The 22,925-nt window shown below is 44.8% G+C and overlaps 3 protein-coding genes across 4 annotated transcripts in view; all 3 read left to right on the top strand.

Moving 5' to 3' along the window:
• The window catches only part of dot1l (DOT1-like histone H3K79 methyltransferase), a 28,265-nt gene extending 16,103 nt beyond the window's left edge, over positions 1 to 12,162 (top strand). Inside the window, exons 20-28 of one of the 2 annotated variants that reach the window (XM_036517132.1) lie at positions 203 to 639; positions 729 to 837; positions 945 to 1,091; positions 1,197 to 1,293; positions 1,456 to 2,003; positions 2,090 to 2,295; positions 2,509 to 2,582; positions 2,763 to 3,446; positions 5,463 to 12,162. In XM_036517132.1, coding sequence (XP_036373025.1) covers positions 203 to 639; positions 729 to 837; positions 945 to 1,091; positions 1,197 to 1,293; positions 1,456 to 2,003; positions 2,090 to 2,295; positions 2,509 to 2,582; positions 2,763 to 3,446; positions 5,463 to 5,470 — 2,310 coding nt within the window. In that variant the 3' untranslated portion in view covers positions 5,471 to 12,162. Of the gene's footprint in view, positions 1 to 202; positions 640 to 728; positions 838 to 944; positions 1,092 to 1,196; positions 1,294 to 1,455; positions 2,004 to 2,089; positions 2,296 to 2,508; positions 2,583 to 2,762; positions 3,447 to 4,357; positions 5,032 to 5,462 lie in introns of those variants that run through there. The other variant, XM_036517124.1, reaches the window with a different exon arrangement.
• Positions 12,163 to 18,357: 6,195 nt separating this feature from the next.
• LOC118772826 lies at positions 18,358 to 20,973 on the top strand. The gene is made up of 4 exons (XM_036521452.1): positions 18,358 to 18,506; positions 19,319 to 19,744; positions 20,258 to 20,442; positions 20,692 to 20,973. Exons 1-4 carry the CDS (start codon positions 18,380 to 18,382, stop codon positions 20,857 to 20,859), a joined length of 906 nt encoding a protein of 301 aa, XP_036377345.1. The 5' UTR covers positions 18,358 to 18,379; the 3' UTR covers positions 20,860 to 20,973.
• LOC118772825 (muellerian-inhibiting factor-like) lies at positions 20,887 to 22,432 on the top strand. Its single transcript, XM_036521451.1, has 3 exons — positions 20,887 to 21,028; positions 21,232 to 21,683; positions 21,930 to 22,432. Exons 1-3 carry the CDS (start codon positions 20,943 to 20,945, stop codon positions 22,352 to 22,354), a joined length of 963 nt encoding a protein of 320 aa, XP_036377344.1. The 5' UTR covers positions 20,887 to 20,942; the 3' UTR covers positions 22,355 to 22,432.
• The last annotated feature ends 493 nt before the right edge of the window (positions 22,433 to 22,925 follow it).

Below are 22,925 nucleotides of genomic sequence, written 5' to 3' on the forward strand. Positions count from 1 at the left end.
TCGGAATCTGTGAAGTGAATACGGCCCTTTGAAGGGTCTGGTAGTATTTACAGTGCACCAACATGCAGCAGATAGTTTGAACGAATATTTTGGATAGCTATATGGAATTGCAATAAATAACCGTAGCAGCTGTGTCCTACAGACAAGTTAGGTGTGCCTTGCTGCAAGCTCAGTAATGGCTCCCCCTGGTGTTTGTTTTTAGATCAGCATAGTTGAGCTGGAGAAGAGCCAGAGACAGCAGGAGTTACTGCAGCTCAAGTCCTACAGCCCGTGTGACGAGCCCCCCTACCGCAAGGGCCTCCCCAGCCTGGACCCGCGGCCTCCCCCGGACTCTGACACACCCAAACTAGGCCTTGGCGCCGCGGGGATGAACGGACTCAGCCCGGAGCTCTCCATCAATGGCACCGCCTCGCCGTGCTTTGAGAGGGGAGGCAACAAGGCCGAGCTCCTGTCCCGCTACCTGCCCATCTCCCCTGACCACGACATCGTGCCGCCCACGCCAGACGCCCGCCACCGGCAGCTGGGTCACCCTCTGCCCGACTACACCCGCTACTCGCCCGCAAAGATCGCCCTGCGCCGCCACCTGAACCAGGACCCTAGCAGTGCCCCGTTCCGCAGCCCAGGGGCCACCATCCACAGGTCAGCGTCGCACCGACAGCGGCAGTGTCTTTCTGCTGCCTTACTTGGCTGCTGTTTAGTGTGTAAGGTTTCAGCGGTGTGTCTTGCAGGGGAGACATCGGAGTGGCGTCACCTCCTCCCTTGGGGACTAAGCAAGGCTGTCCATCCCCCAGTTCTCCTGATACACAGCAAAGTGCAACACCCAAGTCTACAGAGAGGGTACCTGTCTCCTTGTGCCACTGTCCTCTGGCCTGTCCTCACTGTCTCCCTCAGTTTCAGTCTTTCCTGTTCTAACCACTTGGGGCATGCTGCTTTGTCATCTGCAGGCGGGAAAGGAGAAGAGTCCTGCCGGCCCTGGCGACACCATCACCAGTCTGCCTATCAGCATCCCGCTGAGCACCGTGCACCCGAGCAAGCTTCCCGTCAGCATCCCCCTGGCCAGCGTGGTGCTGCCCAGCCGCGCTGAGAGGCTGGTGAGTACACCCGCTGCGGACACTCCGAAGGGGCGCGGCCCTGTGATGCGCCGGGGTGGCGACAGTTGCGCTGACGGTTGCGCTGTCTTCCTCCCCTGTTTGCAGAGGAGCACCCCGAGCCCGGTGTCTCAGGCCCGCGACCCCTCCGCACTCGAAAAACTGAGCCAGAGCAACGGCAAGCAGCCCCACACCCCTACCTCAGGTAAGTGCCAGGAGCCCAGCACCCCTGCCTCTGTATCTGTCGTCTGTATGGTCTGCAGTTTCCTTTTGATGCCTTTATGATAAGGACCCTGATAAAGGATGGTAGTGGGGAGAGTGGCGTGGTTTGTTGCGTGTGGCCGGAACTCTCTGTCTCCCCCCTCAGGGTTCTCCTCTGGTTCAGTGATGGTGAACGGCGGCTCTCACTCCGGGTCCCTCTCGCTCGACCAAGACTCTGCCTCGTCCTCCCCGCCCCCTCACGCCACCCCCCCGCTGGGGCCGCAGGGCCGGGCCCCCGGGCACAGTCCTCCTCTCGGGACCGGGGGGGTGCTGCAGTATGCAGACGGCCCTCCCCGCATCCTCCCCGAGGCGGCGCTCGGCAGACAGGCGGAGTCCGACTCCGAGCCCCTGGACAGCGAGGCCAAGCGCCGCATCTTCTTCTCTTCCTCCTCCTCCTCTTCGTCCTCCTCTTCCTCGGTGGGCGTAGGCTCTCGTCAGCACCCCTCCAAGCAAGGGCAGCACCACCACAGCAACCACCACCACTCGCCCAGCTCTCAGCACGCGCACGCCTCACAGGAGGGCCGCAAGCGTGGCCGGAGGAAGCGGGGCTCCACAGGAGGCCTTCCGGCCAGCAGCTCCCCCAAGCGGAGGTCCTTCCCTGGCCTGGGTAGCGGCTCTCACCCCTCCGGCTCCCCCCTCAACATCAACTCCATGGTGAGCAGCTCACGTCTCGCAGTTCAGACGGATGTTCATAAAGCACAAAGGCAGCGTGTAACTGACTGCTGTGTCGGCCCTGGCAGGTGAACAACATTAACCAGCCCCTGGAGATCGCGGCCATCTCCTCCCCTGAGCAGTCAGGACACAGCCCCTGTGGGCCTGACCTGGACCAGCCGCCCGTGCTGAAGAGGGAGCGGCCGGTGGAGCTCAACGGCACCGGGCGCTACTCCTCCCCCCCGAGCTCCGACGACGAGGACGCGGGATACCCCGCAGACAGCTCCAGCTCACGGTACAGGTTCACTGTAAAACACCAGAACGCTAGGAGGCTGCAAATTTTGCGGACAAAATTGCACAGGCGTAGAAAGGCCTCACACGTGTAAGCAGCATCCGTTGTGATATTTTGTCTCTCCACTCTGGCTGCACTTACCTGTTGGAATTGGCAGTTGGTTGTTATGTTTTTTTTCCCAGTGTCGGTTTGTTGAGCAGATGTTTTGTGTTTTAGAATTGAGAGGAAGATTGCAACTATCTCCCTGGAGAGCAGAGATGGTCCAGTGAAATCAGGAGAAAACGAAAGGGGTGAGAGAGCCATCGTTCACTGGTTATTCAAGCTCCATTAACACGCAAATATATGTGGTTTGTGTCTCCTCCCATGTATAGAACATTTTGTAGATGTACTACTATATGTGTAATTCTTCTCAAATGTCACAGATGATGCAGATTGCTTATTAATGACTGTATCTTTGTGTTCTCTCTCAGGTGGGAGCTCACTGGGACGGAAGTCGGGAAGCAGTGTCAGCAGCATGGGTGAAGTCTCCTCTTCATCGTCTTCCTCCTCCTCAACTGCCTCCAGCAAATGGAAGTCCACCTTCTCCCCAATCTCGGACCCCAAACAGCCGCTGCCTGATCTGAGGCAGGGGGGGTCCCCGTTTGGGGTGGGCGGGGCCCGGGGCGGTGGGAGCGGAGCGGACTCAGACTCCGACCTTAAGCAACAGCAGCAGCAGCAGAGGAGGGGGGACGGAGGGGGCGCCGACTCCGCGTGCGGCGCCGCCCACCCCGGCGCGCCCCCCTTCCTCAACCACAACCCCTTCCTGAGCCAGGAAGCGGGGGGTCCCGACAGGCAGCAGAAGCAGAGGCCCCGGGAGTGGGAGCTGAAGGCAGGCGCCGCGCTGGGCAGCCACAACCTCTTCATCTCCGCCGCTGCCACCGGAGGCATCCTGGCCGGGAAAGTAGGCAACGCCGCAGCTGCATCCGCGGTCTCGGGGGCCGCTGTCGGACAGTACCTGGGGACGCAGTTCCCTCTTGGGGGGGCCTCGGTCCTTCAGTCACTATTTGGGGCTCAGACGCCTGCCCCAGCCGCCTCAGCGGCCCCGCGACTTGTGAACGGACACACTTCCCTGGGGACCTTCTCCAGTACTGGTCTGGCAGGGGGTGCTGCGGGAGGTGAGCCCTTCTCATACTGTCATTGTGTCCAGCGCCCGCGCCTTTAGTGGGCCTTGTCATGCAGCCGTCGGGTATTAAGTAGGTTGAGGCTCATACACACTCAACAGAGTGTGAATTGGGGGGGGGGGGGGGGGGGCGTCTCTGGGAGGGACAGACAGCTGGACGGAGGTAAGTGAGAGCCCAGTGCTGCTGCCTGCCTGGCTGCCCTCGCTGCTTGCTTTGCCATTGACTGGCAGCTCACCAGCTTAGCTGCACACCCAGAGAAAATGGCCCATTGCACGCTCACTCAGTCCTGTGGTGGAACGGTGCTTGGGTTTTATGATCATCTCCCCATCATTACCACAGGGATGGAAACAGACTTCCTCTACACGGCCCCACACACATATTTCACATCGAATTTGGCCCTGTATTTGGCTCCACTTGCATATCTAACGGGTGTATGGTCGTAATGAACTGTGTAAACGTACTGTATACCCATTCATTTGCGGGTAACCGTGTCTAAAGTGAAACCCAGCATGACTGCTAAGTTTGAGCTCTATGCGTTGGGTCACAAAGCAAAAGCTGTAGGTTGCAAAGTCCATTACTTTCTCTGACCGGTTACCTCTGACCCACACATCCATCTCTTAATCGTCCTTTTCTTTGGGTGTCATTTATCGATAATTTTGTTTACAATGCAGACATTTTGCTGTGAAATCCAAGACCTCATTCCAGCTGAGTTTATTTTGAGTTTGGCATGTTCGAAATCCGCAAACAGAGGCTTGGAACTCTGGGAGGAATGTCTGCTCGCTTTCTGTGTGCCCGTCTGGATGACCTGCTTGCTGCTGTGCACAACCTGGCTGAGCCCCTCGTTCTCTCTCTCTCTCCTCCTCCTCCTCCTCCCCCCCGTCTCTTTCCCTGCTGTTTATCCACAGGTATTTTTCACCACGTGGTGCCTTCAGTCTCCTCACATCAGTTTGGGGCTGCCCTGCCAGCCTCTGGTGGCCTCAGCTCTCTGCTCAGTCTCTCCTCCTCCCAGCCGCAGCATCAACACAGTACCTCCCAGGCAGGGTCCACGTTTCTGCCCACAGTGTCCTCCGCCCTCCCTCTCTCCCAGGCCCAGCACAGCCGCACTCACACAGTTCTGCACTCCACGCCTTCCCCGGGGCTCTCCCTGCCCCCGCCCCCTCCCCTGCTCAACGCTTCCTCCTCATCCTCCGCCGCCCTGCCCGAACGCCCCCCGTCTCGGGTGGAGGTCTTCGTACCCCCCCGGCTACCCCCGACTCCCCTACAGCACCAGAGAACGGCCTGCTCTATCTCTCTGTCCTCCTCGTCCTCTTCCCCCTCCTCCTCCTCCTCCTCCTCCTCTGCTGCTTTGGTGTCTGCTGCTGCTGCTGCTGCTGCTTCTGCCTCCCTCCCCTCCTCCTCCTCTTCCTCCTCGTCCCGCTCCTCCTTCACAGTGCATCACCCCCCCCTCCTGGCCCCCCGCTCCATGCCCCCCCCACCCCCTCACAGTAGCAGTGGGGGAGGGGGAGGGAGCATGTGGCGGGCTCTGGGCATGCAGCCACCTTATACAGCTTCACATACTCCAGGCCCCCGGCCCAGATAGGACGCGGGGCATCGGGGATGGGGGGGAGGGGGGGTTAGCGGAAGCAGAGGGATAAGGGGGGGAGAGACTGGTGGGGAAGGATACAGGGGGCTGGCTGCCCTGTATTCCCCAGGCTGCTATTCAGTCAAAAAAAGAAAAGGTGAGTTGGTGTGTCGCTTTGGTCTTGATGGGTTCCAAGTTTGCATTGGGTTGTTGGGTTGAACGGTTTTCTTCTAGCATTTGTGTTTGAAGTTCAGGTTCAAGTGACTCGGGTGAACTGCCGGACTGCAAGCTCATGTGACACACTCATATCTTGTGACTCTACATTTTGCCCCCTGTGTGCACGGTTTTCTCTTCTTGATCAAGCAGCAACTGTCAGGATGTCCTCTCTCCTCAGGCAAATTTTGACCTGCATGCTGACATCCTGTTATGTTGTTATGTCTCTCCGACAGGTAACTGAAGAAATCTACCTCAACCCAATGAAACCTATGCAATGGACAGGTGTGGACCAAGGGACTCTCCTCACTGACTGGTGCTCACATGTCTTCTGAGCCGCCTCTGTGATTGGCATGGGTATAAGAACTGAACACATGTGCGACAGCACACACTCACTGTCACAGCCACTAGCACTCATCCAGGCACACACTCACAACAGTCCGGCCTGAGCTGGGTGCTGGCTGCCCAGCTGTGTGTTGGAGGTGGTCATGTTTAGGGATCTAAATCTAGAATTTGGTCATAGTTGTGGCGCAGTCTCATGCTCAGTAAGGGAAGTGGGGTAGTTGCAGACAGTGGACAGAATGACTGGAATCACCTAGAAGGAAAAGGCAGATCAAACCAATGAATTTTCTGTAAAGTAACATTTTTCCTGACGTTTGGAATGTTGTAGGATCAGACATACCTGGTCATTACTACTTGTTGGTCTGCAGGTGTAAATACAATGTTGCCGTTTCCAAGTCCACTTTGTTTAAGCTTACAGTAAACTAGATATCAACGTGTGCATCAGTGGATGTTTATTTTAAACCTATAGAACTCTGTCCAGCCCAGAGTCATTACTGTATGTAAAGAAAGTGTTTTTGATTGTAAGTTATATTTGGTGCTTATTTTAGAGAAAAAAATAATTTGTCACAGAGAGAAATGAGAAATAAATGTATACATTCAATGTTTTTTTGTAGAATCCTCACAGAGGTACCAAATAAGTCAGAGTTGTCATGACACTGAGTTTATTTGATTTTAAGTAAGTAACACATACGTACATCCCGTCAGTGTCAGCTGTGTAATTATAAGTGTCTCTGTTAGGCCATGCCCGAGCCGGGCATGAATAATAATTGTTGTATGTAACCATGTTGCTGCATAAGGGTGAGGTAATGGATCAGTCTGTTAAATGCTTGTTGGGGCGTTGGTGAAGATTCATTTGCTCTGAACTGAAATGAGTGGCACCTGTGACCATTGTAGCTGGGCTATTCAGCTCTTCCTGGAGCTGGCATTTTATTAATGATGATTTCATCAGAGTCAATTTTTTTTAACATTGAACCAAATATGAACCAAAAAATTCCACTGGATGGAAAAAGGTGGATGCTTTCTTAGCTGACTGTTAACCTTTGCGTATCTTGCCCCTTGTAAGTGGCTGCCGTGAGCGCCGTAGAGCAGGTGAGGTTGGTCAGGTTCTCACAGGGCTGCTGGTGCTGGATCTCGCAGTAGGAATCGGAGATGCTCGCTTCCTCCTAATGAGGACTACACCCCTGTAAACCCCTCCAGGACACAGGAGGTTAGCCTGGCTGGACTCGCTCAGGGCCGAGACACATGCAGACACACGACAGTAACTGCAGAGCTCTTGTGCTAATTATAGGCAAAGACCAGGTTCTCATTGTGGGCGTGCGCTTTGTGTGAATTCTTTGTCCCCCCCCCCAGGTGGTGTTGGTGGTGGGGGAGGGGCAGGAAATTTACTGGAGAAAGCACTCTGCTGTTCCTGTTCCCTACAGCCAAAACTGTCACAGTTAGCTGCTTCTTCGTTCAATTGTGGCTCTGTGTAAATAACTCAGCGGCGTGTTTGTTACCGAGAATGAGCGTGCTGCTTCGTCCACATCAGGAGGCCCTCGTAACAGCAGCCCATCCGGCCCAGTGGTATTCTGTCACAGTTCTCTCTGGTATAGCGTACGGGGATTCATACACATAATAATGATCTATGATCCCTCACGTTGATAAATTGTTTTACTTGTCAGGAGTATGAAAATATGCATTGATAAAAGAACAATTAAATTTTTTTTTTCTTTTTAAAAGGAGGTGCAGCTGCAGGATTTCTGTGGCATGATGAAGCTCTGTGTGCTGAATGTGACACTGGATAACATACCTGTGTAGTTGCTGACAACATACCACTGGTGTGGACTCTGTGTGGTCAGCAGTTTGTTTTAGTGGGGGGGAGGGGGGCTTAAGTTGTTTTTAAAGTCAATCATGGAGAGAGCTTATGCTATAAAAATTCCATAGTGATCATAATAAACATTTTGTGAATCCTGTATTTGACTTGCTGTTAAAGGGTGTGGTCTTATCCATTCCGGTGCTGTGCTGCTGGCTGGACTGTGTTAAAGCATTCATACACACAGACATGTTCAGGCATGGTTAGGCTGGCTGCAGAAGGTTAAAACGATGTAGCCAGTGGTCAGGACTAGGAGCCCCATCCAGGGCCCTTTCAGGGTGATTATCTTATCAGCAACTGTAACTGTACTTTCAGTCACAGTTCATACCTTTATACCTTTATTGATGGCAGCCAGCTTTAGTCAGTGATTTTGATGATTGCAGCATTGTTTAAGTGCTTTCTGTGTGGAAACAAGACCTTTTCATTGAGAATGCAAGTCATTTTAAGTTTCATTTCAAAAACCCTTTTTTTTTTTTTCTTTTTTACCACTTTACCTCTGCCTGTATTACAGATTAGGGGACCATGGTGTAATGGAGAGGACTGTATATTACTGTATATACACTAAAAACATATAAGTTGTTAATGAAGAATGAAGCTAAAATGACCGTGTGTGTTTGAAAATGAGTAAGGCTAAAATCGTGAAAAAACATATATTTGCAAATGTTGGATGCAGTGATGTGTACAGTGAATTCAAGTAACCTTCTGTAATTAATGTAAATTTGTGTTTAGGAAACATTTTCTGGTGAACTCGCAATTTGGCCTTCAGATGTGGTGGCATCTGTATTAGTTTGTTACCAGATCCTCTTGACGTAGTTCTGCAGCCAGTCCAATCAACATACACACACACACACACACACACACACACACTCTCACACAAACACTCTCACACTGGGAAATGCATGAATGACAACAAAACTACTGGGGATTTTTCATTCATCTTGAACTTTATTTTGTAATCAGTTTTTGTAGAGAAGTATTGTACTGTGAATTGGAGTAACTCTCCTTAGACTGTATAATTGTTTATAATTTAGATGATTCTATTTATCCTGTCATTTTTTCCATGGTGATGTAATTGTATTGGGGTTATTTAATTTCTCCCGAAACATTAGCGTAACAGTGTAGAGCGCAATAGGTCTTAGTGTAAGTGATGCACAGTCTGAAGAAAAAAGAAAAAAAAAAAACACTTGGTGCTACAATCTGTAAAACTCCAGACTGTGCCTAATGTTATTTATAAACCATTAAGAACATCAACAACAATGATAGATTCTTGGTGCTTCTTGTACACAGGGACGTTTTTATGCCATGTCCTGGCATTCCTTTGTTTGTGCTATTTAAAATGTATTGTGCTAATGAACTTTTTTTTTTGTTTTTTCTATCAAAGGCCTAGTATACAAATAGACACTGCACGTTTCAATGAAGCCATCCGCAGAGCCTGGCACAGAGTTATCGAGACAAATGAAGTTTTCACTAGGTGTGCTCTCGCGTGTGCGGTGTTTGTGTACAACACAAAATGAAAGCGCCTTTCTGCTCTCTGAAAACTTGCATCAGGATGTTCAGGACAAGTCGTACATGCATACAGTGTTGTTGCATATTTATGTGTAGGTAAACCGGTGAGGGTCTTTGGGCCAGGGTTGAGTGCTCAGCTGGTAAACACAGAGGTGGGCGGATTGTTCTAAGTGAAGAGGATATGGTGCATTTCCTTTGGTGCTGAACATAGAGACATCCTGACCCACACAGCCGAGATAAGTTGTCAGACAGGATGAGCTGCACTCATGGGGGGGCAGAGTTGAGGTGCACAGAGGGATCCAGCGATGCGTGTATCGCGGGCCTTGACCATTCTGTGCAGACGGTGCACAGCATGGGACTTCCTGGATGGATGGCAGTATGCACACCCTGCTGTCCCCCCTGACTGCCTATTGGTTGAGAAGTTTGTATATGGCTCTCAACACAGATGCAGATGCTTAAGAGTTGTGTGGCATGTAGAATATATAGGGTTTAATTACTCCGGACTGTATCAGGCTTTTTTGATTTAGCTTTTTTATTTAAAAAAAAATAAAGAAAAACCTCTGGGTCTGTGCGAACATTCTAAATGATGCCTTCTGTTGTGAAAATGGTGCTCTTTCAACAAAAAAAAGAATATAAGGAAAACATTGGTGCATCATATACCAAATCCCAGCTCACAGAGACCTTTACACTGACTGCCTGTCCCAGGGCTGTGTCGTCAACACCCCGCACATACTCACCTGTTCCACAGCTTGAGCATACGACATCTGTTGTGATTTTTAGGATTTAGTTGTTACTGGTAGTAGTACAAGTATTCATCACGTGAACTGTAGCAGCTAAGTTTCCGCTGGGGAGGTGTCAGTGTACAGTCGCTAACAGGAAACAACAAGTGTGATTTATGTTGTGTTTATACGTGTGTTTAATTTGCAACTATGTCCTCAAGGAAAAAAAATATGGCTCACCTAAGCTTTATAGTCACAACGCTGTTCAGAGGGCAACAATGCTTTGTAACCAGGAATGTGTAATGATTCTTTCTGTTTTAAGTGAAGTGTGGACAATTTGTTGATATAGGACACAACCAGAAAAGCTAGTCCTTGTTACCAGCACTGAGAGGTCTTTTTCTAATTATTGTTGTTATTGTTGAAGTTGTTACAATTATGATTTATTCTTGGTGTTTGATATCATTGCAGTTGTTATTGACAATGTTTGTATAATGATGACTAAAGATCCAGATCAATTTTAATATCCTTAAACAGTAAGGTGCTCTCCTACACTTTAAACAAGGAAAATGCAGCTATGGATTAATACATGTCCTCTCCCTTTGTGCTGAAGGAGAGGAAAACTTTTAATAAACTTAAACACAAGTTTGCTTTTATTTTATTTCCTTTTTTCTTTTATTCTGGTGTTCCCTTGTACCTAATTCATAGTCTTGGGTTGTAGTTTGTGTGTCGGAGAGAAGGGAGATATAGGGTTGAGACCTTCATTATGTACAGTAACTGTTCGGCAGCTCTTCACAATTTCTGTTGTATCTGGTACATTTTTCCCTGCGGTTAAAGGTAGCTTAAGGAAGTGTCATTTCCTTAGGCAGGTTAAGGCATAGTGTCAACCTGGAGTACCCAATTTTGCAGATACCCCTTTGAGGGTAAAAGACAAGGATTTGCTGCTTTTGCCTTGCAAAAAAATCATGTCAATTGTAAACGCATTGGTTGAAAATGTGTGAAATGGGATGGATTGAACATCCATCATTTCATTTCCAGTTGCACAATGTACTCCTTCCTTCTAAGGCTCACAGTAGTCTGGTGTTGGTCATTGTACGCAGTTGACTCTTGTTAGACGAATATTGTATATTGTTTTAAATTGATTGTGTCAGAGATAATAAGCATTATAAGTGGGCTTGCCATGATTTCATTTGTTATGGAGAATTCAGATTAACTATGATTTCACAAAACTCCCAACAGACTGAGGATAAAAATTGTCAAAAGTAAGAGTAAAAAAATGTGTTCTGAATATTGTGAAATAGTATATAGTTTCCTGGTTGGGGCGTTACTGGGCTGACCCACACAAACGGGTCTCTCCTGCTCTCATTGTGGGATTTCCTCAAGGAACAAATTCAGTTCATTAATGAAAATGAAATTGAAATAAGTCTGCCTATCTTTCTGATCTCAGACCCTCTCTCATGGTTGGTGGAATGGAAATTAAATTTAGACATGATGTAACTGACTGTTACTGACTCCTATAATTTAATACATGTAAAATGATTGAGGAATTATGGATTCCTTTGTCATTGGGACATTGCAAATATTGAAAATATTGGCTGAAAATTAGTGCAGATTGTAAACATCAAAACTGGGGGAAGACATTTGAAGATAAAATTCTGGCAAGTCTGCTTATAAGTGATGGGCTTTTTATCTGTGATTCAAATGAATGAAGTGTACATTCATATCTAGTCAAAATTCAGTATTGATCACTAAAGATTTTAAGGTAGAGTATCAGTCTTGCCGAAATCATAATGTTGCTCAGGAAGCCCTGGGGTCAAGGAAGTCATTATCAAAAAGATATACTATTCACTCAACTTGAAGTTTTTAAAAACTCAATGCATGTACATTCACTGTGACACCAGTTTACTCTTCCATCTTCAGCTGTGCAGGTGTCAGGTTTTTTCCTTTAACCCTACATGACTGCAAGGAGCATGCAGGTTGAAAATGGTGCTTTGAGCCTGAATCGAGGCTCCACTGCCTTACAGGTACCCAGTTGGTGTCACCGCAAATGTCAGTTGCAAGGTGCTCTAGATTGTCCGACAATTATTTATTACTGGATTTGTCCATAAGACTTCTTTATGTTCTCACATACACTCCAAACAAATACTGCAGTTTTTAGACAAAAATTTTAATGTTTATCATTTATTTTTGTAAAATAAATATGCTTTGGGAAAGCCCTCCTATGCCTTCCCCTGCCCTTCACAATGTTGTCCCTCAGGTTCCTCCTTATCACTTTCTGATATCTACTGTTATGCCTGTTGCTGGAGATGTGTTCCTTACATATCTAAATGAGATTGCAGCTGTCCCTCTTTGTTCTAGTAATCCCACATTCCTTCCTCCCTGCCCACACAAAGCCCCTGGTTTTAACCGTAATTTTCAAATGCAAGCCAAGCATCCAGTGCTGCATTCCTGTTAGGAAAAATCTTTAATGGGGACTGAAATTAAACTTTTTATTTAAGACAAGAGGTTTGAGGTGCAATAATGGGCAAACCTACTTTTTAAAATACCCTGAGGTATGGAAAAATTTTACTGTCTTGGCATTGGTGCTTTTCTCTTTTCCAAGAGAATGAGATATAATAATGCTTTGGAATTTCTCAGCTTTTTATTATAATTATTAATAAAATGTTGTGTTTCCTATAAAGAGTGTGTCTTTTTATTTCCGCTGTGTTGTAGAAGCATTCATTGGAAAAACCAGGCAGTTGGCTGTTGTAGTTGCGATTCTTAAGATAAGTGTGCAGACGAAGCCAGAACTAAGGCTGTGGTTCAGGTGCTGGGTTTTAATTGTGCTGATACGATTCAGTAGCACAGTGCTATGGATTGGCACAGCACAAATAAAGCAAGATTTATTGCGAATCATAGCTTCATTGATTTCAGTTTCACAAACTCTATATTTTGTAGTGATGTTTACCTGTCAAAGATTAACCACCCTGTGTAAATGTGTTGGAAAAATTGGCTCACTCAGAGCAATGTCAAAAAGCAATATTTGATATGAACATTCTGAATTGAGTCCTGTAGGCCATGAATCTGACCCACCCCCTTCCTATCAATGCCAGTTGGTGTTACTACCAACCAGAGCTTTTCAGGGGATCAGAGAAACAAAACTGTCAAAACAAGCTGCTTCTGCAAATGTCTGATCACAAAGATGCCAAGAATCATGGAGACGCTCTGATGAGTGTATCAGTGTAAACTGTGCATTTAGAAATTCAGCAAAAAATTCACCCAATTTCTAAAAACACTAATATTTCCAAAACACTGATATTAGAAAAATTCATATAGAAGCAGTGAATCCCCTATCAAATATATATATTAGTTTTGATTAAACTATATGATAAACTTGTAGCAATTAGATGATGGACAGACAAACCATTGCCAATCAATGTTACATGAAATGAGTTTCAGTTAAACTTATATGTCTGTCAGTATTTTAGATAAAAAAGCATAAGAATGTAAATTAAGGTGACCATGTTGTGTTATCTATACATATTCATCAGAAGGTGGACTTTTATTCTGGAATCATAAGAGGACCCAGTGAAATACCAGATGAATTCACAAGCTTCAAAATACAAATAAATTCAAGATGAAACCATAGTTAGCATAAAATCATGAAATCAAGAATTGATGTCAATCCTAAAATGCAGAACATTAATAAATCTATATAGGTCTGGTGAAAATGTACAACATGGTAAGGCGAAGCAGTTCATTGCTGGCATTCAGCTATCCCAGGGCAGTTCAGGGCAGTTCATTCAGGAAGATAAACAGGTGTGGACTCAGAAGGTACATGATACAGGAGCTCTCTGAATACAGCTTTTATTTTTCTACCAAAATTGATTTCTAATTTTGAATTAGCCTTTTTGCAATTTCACACCGTGTGTAATGAGTTTTGACTCGGGGAAAAAACACTATTGTCAGCTTTGACCAGTATCAGTGAAAACAGAGTGGTGGTTGTAGTTACCCTCCCTGTCTCCACCCGTTGCTGTTCCTTCAGCTCCCCACCCCCCCCCAGCAGGAGAGACCAGAGCAGATGGCAGTGTTTACTTTCCCTGGGTCTGAAATGACCCCTAAATTCCTTCCCTATAAAGTGTGCACATTCAGACCCTCTGTCCTAGCTTGTTCTCGTTGCAAAAACAGAACAAAAAAATCACCACTATCTTAATTATCTCAGGCTGTTTACCATATTTAGCTAAGATGAATCTCAGTTTTTTCTTGATGTCTTCTTGACGTCAAATTGCAGAAGGAGAACATAAACTAAAATGTAATGTTTTAGTGACTGGAGAAGTTTAATGCTATGTGTTAGCTTTATGTAAAACTCATCACATTATATAAAACAATATAGCTATACCAGTAATAAAAAAAGTGATACTGTAAATATCATGTGTAGTTACTGCTCAAAAGTCAACAGCTAGGTCTATTTGCTATGCTCTTTTGTGTGGGTTTCATTAAAATAAAATAGAAACATGTCATATGAAACATAACTATGAAAACATTTATCAATAAGTTGGACTATGCGTAAACCTTTGTAAAAATGTGAAATTATCTTTGATTACTGTTGAATTAATTAGCTAACTTAGCTAAGTCACTTTATGCATGTAAATGTCAATAACAGCTTGAGCTGGCATACATAAACTCTCTGTATTCACACTCATTAGCATTCTTTGGCAATTGGTCTGTACAGCAAAGAAATCCAATACGATAATAAGGAAAAATGATAAAGTTAGTTTGTTCTCCTCACTCTCATGCATTTCTGTTCAGCAGCTGGATGCTTCACATACACTCCCCATGTTATAGTCAGGCAGATATTTTGGCCACAAATATATCTGAGAGTAGAATCATTCTTTATTTTTAAATTCTCCTTATACAGAGACTCTACTGAAACATCCTTTGTCATCCATGCTTTTGACCTATATCTATCCTACCTGGATAGTAGTATATGTGCTCATAAATAAATAAATAAGGGAAGAATTACAAATTGTAAAAATTACATGATAATTACACGATACTCATAAATTACAAATAAATCTATTGAGTATGTCCATTTGATGTTTAAGCGAATAGCTTATTTTTCACATAATAAACTGCCTTTAATATACTAAAACACATAGTTTTTAATGCAACATTTATAATGATAATGAAATGCTATTTTGTGTATTTGTCAGAAGTAGTCTTTCAGCAAATGTTGTCATGTTTCCTCATTTGTAAATTCTTTTCTGAAATCATTAAATTAGCCTTGGTGTTTATCTCTTGGCACTCTTTGACAAACACCAGACACAGAATAGACCTTGAAAACCATCAAAACAAGACTGCAGCTGTGTGATTTCCAAATCAAGTCAGGGGCAACAGAATGATTCCACAGAAGCACAGAATGGAAGAAACTGGCTTTGGTCTGCAGACCATAGAGGTGGGTAGGTCAGCCGGGGTTTCCTCGTCTCATTGCTCCCAGGCAACCTGCGATTTGTCAGGCTCCTGTGAGCTGTTCGGGTGACGTCAGTGGAGAAGTGCCCATTCTCCAGTTGGCACCCCCTTCCCTGTGGTGCACTGTGTGACTTGTTGTGCAAAAATAGCTGTTTGCTGCATGTGGTCTTTAATGACGACAGTCAGTCACAGGCTAAGGTCTAATGTACCACAATGTCCCTGTGAATTGCAAACACTCGTAATCTACAATGAAGATATTTTTTCCACTATTTTTCTCTATACAAATAACATTTCACCATATTGTCCAGTATTGTTATACAGAATCACCAGGCAGAGTCTCAGGTTCAAAATAAACACCACTACCAGCTTATTAGAACAACATGCCAGTAGAAACAACTAATTCTGAGAATTTAGAAGGACAGCAACACAGGCCATGTCACAAAATGGCACACATTTCCAATCCACGGTGGGTTACATTTACTGCATTTACAGATTTCTCTGTGCACAAGGGAGATGACGAACGGTGGGAACCAATCAGCACACAGATGACACAACAATGACAGTATAAACATGGAATGGTTACCCACCACTACAACATTAACACTTAAGGGGAAGTTTTAAACTATAAAAAAGCAAACAGTACATTATATATTTTGTTAAATTAAGATGTAATTCTTAATTGCTTAATTTAGTGATAAGGTGTGTTTGCTTAATATCTCTTCAATTAAACAGTTTTCAAATAAATGTATGTTGTTCATCCCTACATATAAACCATACTCAAAATTATTCTTATTATGCTCATCCAAATTATTCTTAATTATATTAGCTTCACTAATGTATAAATGAATATCTGTAGAGCCTAATATCAGTAAAGCCTACTTGGAAAGCTACCCATAAGTAAAGAGTTTTCCTTGATTATGTGGGAAGGGAAATTTTACATTTACCAGCGATTTATTTACATTCTCCAACTGTTTTTCATTCACTAGCATTTTGGTTTGCTTTTACATTTACATGGCCATAGATTTAACTGCAAAGCATAGACATATTTTGATGTGAACGAATGCCTTTGACAGTCATCAATGACATTAATGACTTCCACCATGACTATCACTTGTTATAGGCAGGACATCTTGCCATGTCCCCTCAAGCCATGATTCATTAGTCCCAATGACTGAATTTTGTTCCCAGAATAGGAAACAATCTTAAACATATTTAAGTGAAGCATACCTGAAGGAATTAAAAACATGTAGGGGAGAAATCAAGATCTTAATTTACCCTCTGAGACATAAATTGCAGCCCCGCCGCCATGTCCATCTGCATTTACCCTAACTATATGTCTCTATGCAACATGATTTTTCCAGCCTGACTCTTGCATATTTCTTGTATTTTATATTAAATACCAATATATACTTTGATACTTTGATTCATATATTATATGGCCAATTTGACATCGATACATTTTTCTGATATGAAATATCTACTGAGGTGGCAGGTGTGTGATATGCTTATTTGTGGGGTTTCAGGAGGCACTGAGGTCCTTTTTGGTATTTCCAACAGAAGCAACTGCAATGGCCCTTAGCTCAGACTCATTGCAAACATACACTTCTCAATCAACTAACCTCATTTACACAAAGATAATTTGAATACAATCTCATAAAGCCACACAATGAGTGACAAAGCATTCCTTTTCTTGCTCTTCTCTATTTTCCTGCCACAATACATTGTCAGCAACACTCCTGTGCCCTACTGTCTTCTGACAGATGCCACAGAGCCTTACACACCCATCAGGTACAGATGATGCCAGTACCCCAGCTCCTCACATTCAGCCAAAAGCCACAGCTGTTCACTTTATTCAACCACCAGTGACTTTCAGAAGAAAATAGATTACAACCATCTTGGCTTGAAAGCTTTCTAGCTCCACACCAAAAGGTTAATAATCATAACAATAAAATAGCATAACCTGAAAATACTGGAAGAATTTACATTAGGTAAGTAAATTACCTTTTATATCTGAATTAACATCATCACCTTGCATGGTAAAAGGTGTACCTTAATATTCCACCTAAGTTTGCTATTCCCACCTAGCTGCAACCTGACATCTCTTGTGTTAATCTGTTTCCATTTCCCATTCTGTTTTTATTAACCATGTTTTGTGAGCTAGCTAGTGTGCTTGCTAGCTGACTAAGTTAATTTACAGCCAGGTATGCCAGTTAGTTAGGTAGGCAGGCATGTTACTCTTCTTTGAAATCTTTACGTCTTGCAGGCTACTGCTAAGGAGACAAAGTATCTGGAAATGTCTGTTTCCAAACATGTATAGGGGTTTAGCATATCTGGTAATGCAGCAATGCTTACCATTGACAAGCTCTGTTAAGAATTCTGACGGACTGTATTATTTTACAGGGAAGCAATAGATAGCATACGAACTTTAGAATGAGTGGAATTCTACCTTTGTGCACCTGTGCCCACTGGAAGGTCGCCACTGTAAAACCCACTTTATTACAAAAATAGCCATAGTTTTTTTTTTTTTAGTTTGCTAGCCCACCAATAGTCAGGTGAGTCCCAGTTGTTTGAAGTCTTTTTTCAGAAGCCTTCATCTGTAATTTTCTTTCACTTTAATGTTCAAAATATAAAAACACCTCGCTGTTGTGATTTTGACCAGTAATGATAATAGTAATAACAATAATAATAATAATAATAATAAAGAGCAAAGCTAGTATGGTATTGTATTGTATGTATTGCTGCATGGTATTGTATGTTAGAATCCAGTAAAATTGCTAGTTAGCCAATTTTGTTTTGTCCAACAAGTTAGGAGCAGATGGGAATTTAGAATGTGACAGCATGCCTCAATAATCCAAAACTGGATTATTTGAGTATGATCATGAAAGATTGGTTTGCACTTTACTTTCTAATGTCCAATGCTAATTTTCCCACACCCAGAGCATGTCAGCAGGTGTGTCTGCTACTGTGTAGACCCTGATTGTCTGTCTGGCTCTTGTTTTCCTTTGTCTTATCTCAGATAGGGGATTATTAATAGTATGCTGTGTTCCTCTCTGTTCAGGTGGCATCTGTTTCTGTCCCTCTTGAAACCTACGGCAACCCATCTGCACCAAGCCCTCCTTGGTGCTGAAAGTAAAAAATAAAATGTCTCTCATTTCTCCAAGGCCACACATTGTTGCGCAGCTATCTTGGCAGCCTGTCCCCCTGTGAGAAGGGAACGTGCATAAAACCCATCTCCCTCACTGATCTGCCCAAACAAGCTCTTGACACTGGTTCCATTAAGGACACAGACATGTGGCTAGGGAGTGTGCTCCGAGTGATACTGCTCCTGCCCTGTGCTGTGGCCACTCTGCCACACCAGACTGCAGTGGGGGACAACACGAGCGACCGAGAACCAAAGCTGGACCACTCAAGGCCAGGTCGGTGGCATTCCTCTAAACTTCTGTGACATTACGTAGCTGCGGCTTAACTGGAAAACGTTTGCTGTCTACCTTGTCTGTGTAAACATGCTTATATACACATATAGTGCATACTGGAACTGCAAAGAAAATTTATTTTAGTCATTTCTGAAGTTAATGACGAAATCAGCCATGCTAATCTCGGTAATGATGCATTTAGTGCAAAATGAGGGAACACAAGGAGGCGTGCTGGTCCTCAGGGCACACTGTGTATAATGGTTTTAATTCCGAGTGAGCACTCAGATACATTCATTTGATCTGTTCATTTAGTACTTGATCGGGGTTCAACATCACTTGACATGTGCCTGCTATTAGCCATTTGTGAATTAGTAATACAAGTTGATTGACCGTTGTGTAAGATGAATTAGTATTCATTATTAACTCTGTCATATACCTCCAACAACTTGTTTCTGTCTGTACATGGCAGTAATAGCAGTTTAGCTGTCAGAATATGTTTAACACAGTTTGAAATTTAATTAACAGCCTAATCAACTCAAAAATTCTGTGCCCTCAAGAAACATTTAATTAAAGGAATTTGGGTTAAGTGTTCCCAGTTGACACAGAGTATAGGGTTTGCAAGACTGTCTGAGGAAACTTGCACAAAGCACTGTTCAGTTACAGTTAAACAGTATAGTGTGTGTACACCACCCATACGTTTCAAAACCTGATACATGTGATAAATGTGGTTTCGTTTTACATTCAGTTGCTATTGTGTATTTTAGTCCATGATTTTAACACTGAATAATCAAATCAAACTTATATTTGTCTTAAAGATCATTTATTGGCTTCAAGAAATCCAAACCATATAACAGGTCAAATAGATGGAGGAAAAGAGGGAGCCTGGGGACACAAGCAAGAAGATGAGAAGAATGCACCTAACCTCCTGTCTCGCTCACTTAATGAATCTCCAACAACTACAGAACAAGAAAACACCTCCCACCCTGGCCCTGAGCGTCCATCTTGGAAAGCACAATGTTTTGGAATGGTGGAATATCATGGAGGTGTTTTAGTAGATCTGCTTAATGCACTCTTTAAAGGCTGGGGAAGGGAAAGTGAGCTGGCCCAGGAAGATTTGACCCGCTTTGGACTTTGTTCTGATGCAGATGAAAAATCAAGCAGGCTACTGTCAACTTTGTCTATGCTATCTGAAAGTGCGGAGGAAGACAGAAACAGACTACGCATTTTACACCCAACCAAAGGTATCTAAGTTGGGTCTGTTCTTATATACCTACCAGAGTGTGTAATGGATTGTTTCTTTATCACGCCTTGCATTCACACTTGACTGGGATTACCTTGCCACACTATAAACATGTAGCTGTAGCAGCCCAAGGATATACAGTAAATTAATGGACTTAGAATCACATTATTCATCCTGATGGGAGTATGCTGTGTACAACCAGCTTCAAACTAGGTTCTCATGATACACATGTATCTTTAATGATCCCAGTGAAATATGCCGCCCAGTGATGGGCGGCAGTGTAGCATAGTGGTTAAGGAGTAACCACTATCAGTAAATATCCAGCTGTATAAATGGATAACATTGTAAAACAACTGTAACCTATGTAAGTCGCTTTGGATAAAAGCGTCTGCCAAATGAATAAATGTAAATGTAAATATATTAAATACACTGTATGAATCAACAGCCACACAGTTACTTGTACTGTATGCGAAGAATTGAGGCCCAGCTGTTTGTTGTCTGTGCATTGCATCAGAGCTCTGGGAGGTAGATGCAGAGGGCCAAAGCAGTGGGTTGACTCTTCATTTCCTCCTGCCTTCCCCACTACGGGCTCAGCTGCCCAGACTATCCTCCGTTCTGCTCTTTTTCTTGGGGAGTTCCATCCAGACAGGTGGGCAGGCTGTGTCCTTCACAAGTCACTCCCTCAAGCCACACCAACAGGTCAGTCCTCCTCAAACTCAGCGATTCAACAATGTCCTGTAGAGCTTACAGTAAAACGATCAAAAGAAAGCAAGGTCTATTCATCCTTCCTCAGTGATTGGTACGAAGGCTGTTTATATACACTTCCCTTCATGTTAACACTACCTGTGGTAATATAACATGATTGTTAACTGCTGGTGTGCTGGTGCTGTCTTATCTGTTGACTGTTGTAACTTACTTTAAAATGGCCTCATGTCCCACCTTTTTCAGACAGTGTGTATTTCAGTGGGGACACAGTTCATTGTTCTGACCGGGACGCAAATGGAGAGCCATGCACATGGTCACGTGACATTACAGATTACAGTGGAGACAAACCAGGCAGAGAATGGTGAAAGTGTCCCTCTGTGTTTTCAAGATGAGTCTTGGTTATACTATTAATGTCTGTGTATTCATGTACATGCTTAATAGCTCGTCCACTTCTTGCAGGGTCAAAAAATCTTTCTGAGCTGCAGAGGCTCCTTATGGGAGAGGAAGGAGCCCCCAATGGCACTCTGGGCCCTGTACTTCTGTTCAGAATGGACAAAGCTCCAAACAGCCCTGATAGCAGGTTTGTCTTTGTGTTTTGGATGGATCTGCTGTTTCAGACAGTATACAACTGTAACACTCAGAGTGCAGAGTCTTAGGTTTGCGCATTAATTTTTCAACATCAGGACATATTTTTATCCAGGGGCAAAATGTACAAATGTGCTTGAAATGCTCAGAATGTCTGTGGGTAATGCAAGCTAACATGTGTGGTCCTGTTTTCTGCAGATTGACACCAGAAAGGAGTCTTTCCACAGCTGTCCTGGCACCCTCCAGAACCTTCCTTTTCCTGTGTGACCTGCAAAAATTCCTGAGTGAAGTTCTCCCTGGAGAGAAGCTGGAGTCTCTCCCAGTACAGACTGCCCCTGTCTCTCTGGATACTCTGCAGTCTCTGCCCCCTTTGACCCTGGGCGACTCCGCCAGTGAGCCCCTCCTCCTGGGGTTACTCAACTCCTCAGCCCCCACCCTCTTCTCCTTCCCCCGCCAGCTCTCTGAGCTCCAGGAGCACCGGGTGGAGCTGGCCCTACAGCCCCCCCTGCTGGCAATGCTGAGACTGCGACTGGAGGAGGCTGTAGCCCAAATGGTCAGAGAAAGCGTGGGGGGGCGTGACATTATGGACCGGCTACTCAGGCTGCAGGAGCTCAGTGTGCTGCCCAGAGAGGGTGAAGACCCACCAGCAGGTGAGCAGAGGAACATGCTACTGAGTGCCACCGGGTACATTTGTGAGGGACCATATTGCCAAACCGCTGCAAGGCAAAACTATTTCTCATATTGACTTAGAAATGCAGGAAAAATTCTAAATTTTCTGTGCTTGGGGTAGTAGATAGAAGAATTGCTGTTAATATTAATATGACGCACTGTTCACTAGCAATGAAAGTGCAGAGTTTGGATAATAGGTGTTTGGGCTGGACACTTTCTGCCTGTAGGTACCCAAGGGAACCCAAGAGAGGCTCAGTATCGGGCTCTGCTGCTGCTCAAGGCCTTGCAGACAGTGCTGGGGGCCTGGGAGGAAGAGAGGGGACAGCGGGCGGCCCGGGGAGGTCAGGAGGGCCCAGGAAAGGGAAACGTGTGTCAGCTACACAGTCTCACCGTGTCACTGAAGAAATACGTATTGAATCCTCCCACAACCAACATCAAGAACTGCCAGGGTGCCTGCAGCTTCCCTTTGACCAATACCAACAACCATGTGATCCTGCTGAACAGCCACTGGGAGAGCGGCTTCCCCCTGGAGCGCCCGCCCTGCTGTGTGCCCGTCGACTATGAGGACTTGCAAGTGGCAGAGTTGGACGGCGCGGGCACCAAAATCTCCATCAAGCCCAACGTAGTGGCTAAGGCATGTGGCTGCCGCTGAGGCACGTGGCACAAAAGCTGAACTCCCATATCCACATATTAGCCATTGTATTGCATACACACATACAGACTTGCTTGAGTACACACACTTTGTACATTTGTTTCTTTTGTAGAAATATGTACCGACAGTCAGATAATCACAGATGCTTAGGTTTTACTGTCATTCAACCTATGGGTCGGTGTGCCATGCACACCCACGTTCGGACTTTGTGTATAGCTTAAGTGCACATGTATTTTTAAGGTCCTCCTCTGAATATGTTTCAGTAAATACAATGTTGACACGATGAATAAAAACATTCATTCATAGAATGTTGATGGTTGTTGTAGGCATGTTGTACATCTGTGTCACTGTACAGTTTTGGATCAGGGGTGGTGAAAATATTCACATCCACGTCCAACTGGTTCATTACGGAAAGGAAACATACTTTATTTCATTGTGGCAAAGTTTTATGACCAAGGAAAAAGAGCATTCGTGTTAGATGGAGTTTGGAGAGTTAATTACAAATCTCTGGTCCGTTAATAGAAACAAAACAAACACAATACTAACATGCAGAATGTGGCTCTGTTTATAG

Source organism: Megalops cyprinoides, chromosome 2 (genome assembly GCF_013368585.1).
Source record: "Megalops cyprinoides isolate fMegCyp1 chromosome 2, fMegCyp1.pri, whole genome shotgun sequence".
NCBI classification, from domain to species: Eukaryota; Metazoa; Chordata; class Actinopteri; order Elopiformes; family Megalopidae; genus Megalops; species Megalops cyprinoides.